Source organism: Nannobrachium achirus (assembly GCF_963921795.1).
Source record: "Nannobrachium achirus genome assembly, chromosome: 17".
Classification (NCBI taxonomy): Eukaryota; Metazoa; Chordata; class Actinopteri; order Myctophiformes; family Myctophidae; genus Nannobrachium; species Nannobrachium achirus.
In genome coordinates this window covers 22,394,920-22,403,987 of record NC_137824.1, presented here as the reverse complement: position 1 = coordinate 22,403,987, position 9,068 = coordinate 22,394,920, and the positions used below count along the sequence as shown (strand labels likewise).

The following is a 9,068-nucleotide window of genomic DNA, read 5'->3' as shown; positions in this document are numbered from 1 at the left end:
GTGAGGAGCCCCCACTGGGAGGACGTGGAGCCTTCTTCCTACTCCTCCCGCCCAACACTCCCTGCCCCCAGCTTGAAGGAGTACGTGCAGTGACAAATATTACCGACTTCCTTCACCCGAACACGGGCCAATTGTGTTCATATAGATGCTCCTGTATAATTCTTGAACCGAGAGAAAAATAGAAAAAAGAAAAAGTGTGGAAGTCCATTTCAGAATAAGAACAATCAAGCTTTCGTATAAAATATATGTCAGAAATGGCTATGGAGTGTACGAAAATAAACGCTGTTGTTGTATGTTTCTGCAAACCACGGATATGTTGAATCTAGCCGTTTCAAAGTAGTCACACCACATGGTGTGGGCATTGGCTCGTCCACGCCTCCCGAGGCTCGCGCCTGCTGCTGCCGTTTCAGCTGCCTTCAGATTGCTTACTGACAGGCTTGGAATCACTTATATTGTACTTCAAAAAACTGTTCTTAACTTGGAACTCGGACTTGGACTTGGATTTTCAGAAACGTACAGTGCCAACGCTTTTTCTGGGACCAGGCATAGACCACTTTTTTTTTTTTTTATTACAAACAAAGTTAAAACAAATTCAAAACTTTGAACCCTTTCAAAAGTATCAGTCCCCAAAAATGCTCATTTTAAGATGGCACCATTTTGTCTACTTACCGTTATTTGTATTGTTTGTACAGCCAGTAAAACTATATTCTGATTGGCAGACTGTACCAGCCCCTTGAAATCAATCATTGCAGACATGATAACTGGAGCCATTTAAAGGGTTTAAATTCTAACACTGCAAATCTGGCTGATTGGAAGCATTTACACAATTGTTATGGGAGCCGTGCGAACAGAAAACAAATCATTTGAGGAACGTTGTGAAAATGGATGGGAGTTTTTTTTTATCCCCTCCAGGCTGGAAAGGTGGATGTTTTCAGTCCTGTCTGTCTGTCTTTCCGTCTGTCTGTCTGTCTGTCTGTCTGTCTGTCTGTCTGTCTGTCTGTCTGTCTGTCTGTCTGTCTGTCTGTCACCACTGAACCGATCGGCTTGAAACTGTCTTCACTTCACTTCTGCATAATAAAGATAGCCTGATGAGGGTCTAAAAAAGACGTTATGATTTCCCATTAAAATACTTTTTTTTATTTGAAGACAAGTGTGCAAGAGACTTGCTTTTCACTTCTGCCCTATAACTCAAACGCACAAAGTTGCACCGTCTGTCGTACAAACTGTATTTCCACCGCAGCTTCCTCGCATCCCGACAGCTGTGCCACATGACACAGAACTGGGCAATACTGTATGAGAAACTGTATGAGAAGTCAAACCCAATCAAATGTTTGTAACACTTAAAGTCTGGCTATAGCCTACGTACAGTATACAGTATGCGTCTTTTAACACCATACACAGTAAAATATTTAGTGTTCATTTTACCATATAACTCACAGGTCCATTTGGTTCTATTTGTACCTTCTTCAGAGCTCAATTAACACTGGGGCTTTTACTGTGTGTCTTTGTTCATTTGGCTAATGCTATTTTTGTTTCTCCCTCAGGTGAATATGTGGTGATGACAGTGTACTTCCACCTGAAACGTAAAATGGGCTACTTCATGATACAGACTTACATCCCCTGCATAATGACAGTAATCCTCTCACAAGTGTCCTTCTGGATAAATAAAGAATCGGTCCCAGCACGGACCGTTTTCGGTACGTATAACCCGCAAATCCTTTCCTGGCTTCAGGTTGACAGAGCTATCAGTGTTGCCGTACCTAAACCCTCCAGAACCAATGTGGTGGTTGGCTGATTGTGTGGAAGGATGCTGGTTTTGTTCATCATTACATAAAATTCAGCTCAATGTTTTAAAACTGGTTAGTTAAGGATGTAGTAGACAGAGGAGCAATGAACAAGGATACATTCACTTAGTTTATGGTTTGCTGTGATTATGTGAAATGCACAAAATGTGCTAAAAATTGATTGGGTGGAAATAATAATTCCAAGGATTTCCTTGATATAGTCACTTTTCAATGTACAGTAGATTTGACAGTTATATTCTTGTTTACATATAAAGTACTCCCACTACCAGCTATAGTGAGACTACAGTATGTAAAAACAAAATAGTCAAATGCCTTCAAGGTACTTGCCATGTACACGCTTTAAGGAATCACTGCTGCGCTGTCACAGTGAGTAACATGTACTGTATTTAACAGTGACTCAGATGCGGTGCCTTCGCCCAAATGCGGGCTCTATTCTTTCATCAAGGCTAAACTGCCTGCCACAGTATCTGACAGGGGCGCCATGGCAGCGGAAACATTGCTATAACAGGCGAGCATGTGTTGTGGCATTGGAATTTGTGCTGTTCTTTGCGTGTGAATGTTTGGGGTTGTGATGGATAGAGTGTGGCAGAGTGTGTGTGTGTGTGTGTGTGTGTGTGTGTGTGTGTGTGTGTGTGTGTGTGTGTGTGTGTGTGTGTGTGTGTGTGTGTGTGTGTGTGTGTGTGTGTGTGAGAGAGCATGGAAGAGCACTTTGTTAGGACGATGAGCAGGATAGAAATAGGCTTATGGTGGGACCATTTGGAGGGGTCCCCCTACTGGTTTGGATTGAAAGGTATTCTCTGAACAAGCTCTCTCGGTGTTGCACTGTGAGATTTATCTTCTAAATCTGTCATCGCCAGACATTGAAGCTGATGAGATAAATTGAAGAGTTATAGTCCCAAATGCTATAGGGTACATCACATTTGAAAGAAGAGTATTGTTTGATAAAGTTGTACATAGCTTGTAGCCTTTACTTTTTCCAAATGGTCAATATCTCATTTTGGAATAAAACTCTTTATTTAATACCAGAGGGCTTCATGCATGCAGACACATTAGCACCACAAATGAGAAAGCCTGTCCATCTCTAATATCGTCATTAAAAGGATTCCCAGATTAGTTGGCTTAGAGACCAATCATCTCATATGACGATTGGACTGACTGCATGCCTGATTTGGACAATTAACTTAATGAAACTGCCCTGTATTTGAGTTAACCACTTACAGTAAAGGACACCTTTTTTTTTATGAACAAGGGTTCATATTTTAGATTGTGATTCGAGAAAAGAAAAAGTGAGTGTTATAATGTTTTCATTTTCAGTTCTATCGTTTCAGCACGTTTAGCGTGCTAAAATGTGAGGGGTATGCGTACGCATGGGGGCATGTGTACAAGTGGCTAAATATGTCTTTTTAGACACAATTAGCCTAGCCCTATTCACAGGCCGCCCACTCAGCATCCCCCTGGTGCTGAAGTCACGTTTTGAAGGGTAAAACCCTGCTAAAAGCCCATAGAGTTAACACAGAAATCGCAAATTTAATGCAATTTCCGAATAGTAAAGTATAAAATACGGCTAGCATTATCAAGAATACAAGATAGTAAAAGGCACAAAGCATTATAATTTACTTTACCGTTCGAAATAATGATTTGTTGGCTTTAAGTCCAGCTATTTCTGTATTAATTTCCCCTTCAAAACCGACGTCAGCACCAGGAAGTTGCTGAGAAATTTGCTGAGTGGGCGGGCCATGAATAGGGCTAATAAGCCTTTCTTTATTGCTATTTGCAGTAACCCCAGAAGTCACATCTGCCCATGAAAGATTGCGGTGCATCATGGGAATGGGCTTATTCTGTGTAAAAAAGACATATTTAGCCACTTGTACGCATGTCATTGTAATTAATCTCTAAAACGATAGAAAGGAGTAAATGTAAAGATTTTAACTCTCATCTATTATATTCTTTAATTACAATCTAAAATATGAACCCTTGTTGTAAAAAAACAAAGTTGTCCTTTAAGCCCTATTTTATACTTTTGGATTTTATTATTTATTCATTTTTTTGGAAAATGTAATTTCTTTTTCTTTGTATTTGAAAGTCGACATGCCAGAATAGGGATGCCAGGTTGAAGGTGGTTAATATTCTAGATGTGAAGCCTAGCAGCTCACTTGCCAACATCATGCTGCGCCTTTTTGATTGACAGGTAATTATGTGGCGGTCACATAAGGGCAAAGAGGATAAATTCCTGTTGGTCGAGCACTCTGACGCACAGATTGATCTCCATTGAACATAAGGGAGATTTTCTGCAAATCATATTATTTCTATTAATAAATAATTCCAAAGATGGTTGAGTTGGAGGAAGCTTATAAACCCAAACCCTTTTTATTAGGGAATTCAAGTAAAGTTACAGAAACATATGTGCATTTTTGCATGTACAATCGAGTCCTTATTATTATTATTTTTTTTAAGAAACCCACGTCTCTGCATGGAAGAGAAGTTCGAAAAGAACAGAAATAATAGTAAATTGGGGATTGTATACACAGGTTATACTCTTCTGTTATTGTTTTTTATTGATTCTTTTACATACATTTATACATTATAAAAAAAAAAAAAATCTTATATGATGAAAAATATAGAGAGAACAGTTATGGTGTCGTCTACTACTACTGCTGCTGCTACATACTGATAAATACAGTATGTTAAATATTTACATTATTTACAATGAGAAACATGATGGTTTCGGAGTCAGTTCACTTTTACTCGACTACATCTAACTATTCATATACTGAATGTCTGCATTTGACCCTCTGTCTGCATGCTGACATCAGGCATGCTGACATCACTGATACTACACCGTGCATGCTGAAACAATGCGTACATCACAGACAGGTATTGCACAACTGGACGTCAGTGGTGACTGTTCTGCCCAACGGGCACTGGGCTGGGTCCTTACTTCTGAGACTCCTACATTCAATCCCTCATACTGTGCATACCTGAACCCCCCGGGCACAGGACTAGTTAGATATCATTTAAATAAAATGCTAATTTTATAACATGATAAAACATCTTTATTGATCCCATGAGGGGAATTCAGTTTCAGCTTCACCCAGCTGATGGCTGCTTAGCCCAGCAGGGGAGCTATGAGGGGTTAAAGGGCCGTTTATAGTTACGTATGCGTGATTTTGTTTACTTTTTTGGGTGAGAGAGTACGTACGGTAGATCCGTCGACATGCATAGTTCCTCTCTCCGTTATTTACGTGCCGACCCACTCTCCGCTCCAATTCTGCTCCCGTTGGGGCCGCGCGCCACATGGAGGTGGTTTTTTAGCCAAAATATGTAACCACATAATTTCTTGACCCAACGACCGACATGATGTATTGTTTGGTATAAGCTGCTGTCTGTCGGCAACATTATCGTGGTAAATGCAACTCCGCGAGGGACAGAGGTACAGATTAACCACCCGGACTGAGTAATTATAGCAAAACACAGCGCACTGCGCTGTTGGAGGACAGGCGGTGTGAGTGTGTGCGCGCACGCTTGCGTTTGTGTGTATGTTTTCTCATGCCAATAAAGCCGTTTGAGCTGTGAGGAGTTCAGACGTCCTCTCAGTGTTTGCAATGATGTAATTTTTTTCCCGTTTCTTGCTAAATTATATTTCTTGTTGTTGGGACACATAGTTTCATCTCCCCCTCCGTTTCTTGTGTATTCCTGCAGTCCTTATGTACTACTATGCATGGTACTTAAGAGTCTTGCTCTGGGATATGTCGACTGGGCAGAACAGAGGGGCGAACCAGCAACCTTACCTTCCGAATACCGATTCCCAGATCTATGCACTCAGCAAAAGGCTGATAACAGCCATGGCCAATAATAATAGATCCTTCTTTTTTTAAGATTTGTTTTTGGGCTTTAATACCTTTATTGATAGGACAGTAGACTAACAGGGAATGGGGGGAGAGATGGTTAGTGACACGCAGCAAACGTCGTCCGGATCATGAATCGAACCGGCGACGCTGCCAGGCATCCATGCCTACCGGTATGTGGCAATGCCCAAGTGGTATGCGCCTGGACCAGTAGGCCAGCGGGCGCCCCAGCTCCTTCACTTGTTACTATGTTATCACATACCGGTACATACATTATTTACCAAAATGGGAAATGAAACAGGAATGATAAAAGGACTGAGAGGGTGATAAGGGTTATCAGCCCTGGGGCTGGTAACCTTTATCAGCCTTAGAGCTGATACAGCTGTAATTCAACAATCAGTACAAGGTAAAGTGCCACAGCGGGCTGAACGGTCACTGTGGGCGACAAACACGGTTGTTTATTGATAAAATGCATTTTTCCTTTGCATTAAATAAAAAGGCTATACTGTAGGTATGTGTGATAACCTCTTGGGCAACAATGAATGTCTGGGTGATAATCTATTTATACTAATTACGGTATTTTCTTTTCTCTGAAGGCATTACCACCGTCCTGACAATGACCACACTCAGCATCAGTGCCCGCCACTCCCTCCCCAAGGTGTCCTATGCCACTGCGATGGACTGGTTCATCGCTGTATGCTTCGCCTTCGTCTTTTCTGCCCTCATTGAATTTGCAGCTGTTAACTACTTCACCAATGCACAGATTGAGAGGGACAAAAAGAAACCAGCCAGGTGTCCAAACGCCCCCCAATGCACGCCTGTCAAGGACAAGGACATAGGAGAAGCACTGCAGGTGAAGATTTTCATTGAACTCAGTGTTACCTAAATAACCTAATCATGAGTACTTTGGTTTAGAGCCATGTTCTAGACATTCCGCGATACAGGACCACACCAATGTATGGAACAATATTATGCTTTGGTATTGCTCTGTCTTCAGACAGTAAAATCCGAAGTGTTCATTTAACTCTGAAAGTGTAGATTGACCTGTAAGGGTTACTATTCACTATTTTGTCCATGCCTTACCCCTTATCCCTAAAGCTCTTTGCCTTTTTTTTACTATTTTGAACTCACATTTATTACTATAGGACAAAGAGTAGCAAAACACAGACAATATGAATCACACTAAAATACATAAGACATTTATGCTATACAAGCTCTCGTATTTAAGCTCTCGTACTTGTATTATTCCTTATACCGTGTATCTACACTGTAGGTGGCCATAATCATTTGCTTGGCAAAACTAAATGAACGCTGTAATGGTACACCATTATTTAAATAAAATAAATTCAGGTGACCAGTGGTGTAGATGAAACTCAATGCAATGCATATGTTAGTTTCATTCTGACTCCTTTAAGTTGCCCTCAAGTACAAATCCCAGTGTGGAGTAATCGTGCCTGGATACAGTTTAGTGACAACAGCATTTCAGTGGATTAGCAGGTTGCCACGGCAACGGAACCCGGGCACATCTGTACTGTACATTATAGTTTTCAGTATGACTCTTGTGCTGGGGGGGATTAATACACTTTTCCTCGAGAGCAAGGCCCTGTTGGAGCTACTGCAGAGCAAGGCAACAGGGGTCAGAGTGTGTTGGTGCTCCCAGATTCTAAGCCTTTTTACCCCTTCACATGGTGTCACAAAAAGCTGTCCCACGATTTCCCCTGTTGCACATGGGACACAATAACATTGAATCCTTTCAGTGGGCTTTGAGGGAGGGATTATTTCTGCAAATGCGGTGGTACTGTACCAGCATCTCACTCGCCCTGCTTGAAAACATCAGCTTTCAAAGGCTAAGCCCCTTTGATGCTATACTGCATTACCGCCCGATACAGCGCTACCTACTTTATATCCTAAGCTTGTGTGAAATGAGTGAAATCCTTGGTAAGTGACATCTGTATTGCACACAGTACGGTATGCTTCCAGATAAGGGCCAGCTGTGTCAAGATAGAAGAAGACTGTAATCAGATCAATATGATGAGCTTTATATGACCTTACCAAGTTCTTACAAAGAAACAAGTATGACTTTGAAGTATGAAATACTCATAGAGTAGGAGCATGGAGAGAATTAATCCAAATTAGGTGTACTTAGGTGACTTGTTATTGCTAAAAGTATACCACTTAGGCATTGCCACATAGGCATGGATGCCTGGCGGCGTTGCCGGTTCGATTCCCGATCCGGACAACCTTTTCCGCGTGTCACTCTCCATCTCTCCCCCCATTTCCTTTCAGTCTACTATCCTATCAATAAAGTCATAAAAGCCGAAAAAAATAATCTTGAAAAAATATATATATTATTGTGATTATAGGCCCAGGTCTTCTCCATGCTATAGGAGTGTCATGGGAGAAGAAGAATCAGTGATAGAAGAAAAGTAGTCCACAATACCATTTCAACAATACTTCTTCATGTATCCTGTAACTACATTGCGGTACTTTTCTCTTCCATTACAGATAAATCGAGATACAAACGGCAACTTGAGGAAACGGGCAAATTTCATGTCTCAGCCAGAACTACGGGACCCCAGTACGAGAGCCCAGTACGGCACTTACACCTCAGGAGGGGAGTTGAGGCAGCTGCGGTCCTCCGCCACAGGGACCAATGGCAGCGCTTCCACACTCTCGCACTCCAGCCCGGAGAAGTCGGACAGCCAGCTGAGTGTACTCAGCATGGCCTGCTCCTCCTCCAACCTGTTGGAAACAAACACTCCCCAAGCGCCTCCACCTTCCGCACCAGACGTGACACGCGTGGACACGCCGTCCAAGCAGCACGCCAGCACCACCTCTCTCCAGTACCTCATAGGGCCCAGGCTGGAGCGAATCCAGACGCTGGGGACTAAAAGAGAGCCAAAGCAGTCGCCATGTTCTCAGCCCAGCACTGTCGGTATGGGAGGAACCAGTAAAATTGACAAGTATGCAAGAATCCTGTTCCCAGTGTCGTTTGGGGCATTTAATATGGTCTACTGGGTAGTGTACTTATCCAAAGACACACTGGTGGGACACAAAGGTGGTTAATTCACCAGGAGCATGGATGAACGATAATTTCCTATAAAACATTAAAGGGATTATTGGATCTTTTCAGAGGCCAGCAGGAAACTATTATCTGTGCGCAAGTGCTTCCACATCCTGGAAAACACAAGGAGACTACATTTATTTCACTTTCTTAAGGTCCTCAGACGGCAAGCATGGGAACAAAATCAGCTAAACCTAAAAACATGACAACGGGAAGATTCACAATGGATTATACAATGGAATATGTCCCTTTCCTCTTTATAATCATGCTACTTCTGACTTCAACCGCACCATCAAGGCTTCGACTCCCTGATGAGTATTTCTTGCCCACCACCGAAATAAAGCATGAGATTCT

General features: G+C 42.1%; 1 protein-coding gene across 1 annotated transcript in view; it reads left to right on the top strand.

Moving 5' to 3' along the window:
• Positions 1 to 8,716, top strand: part of gabra4 (gamma-aminobutyric acid type A receptor subunit alpha4) — a gene marked incomplete at both ends in the record, with an annotated part of 15,423 nt that extends 6,707 nt beyond the window's left edge. The window contains 3 exons of the mRNA XM_080745681.1: positions 1,545 to 1,697; positions 6,247 to 6,503; positions 8,156 to 8,716. Of these exons, the coding sequence (XP_080601807.1) occupies positions 1,545 to 1,697; positions 6,247 to 6,503; positions 8,156 to 8,716 (971 nt within the window). The remainder of the gene's footprint in view (positions 1 to 1,544; positions 1,698 to 6,246; positions 6,504 to 8,155) is intronic.
• Positions 8,717 to 9,068: the final 352 nt, after the last annotated feature.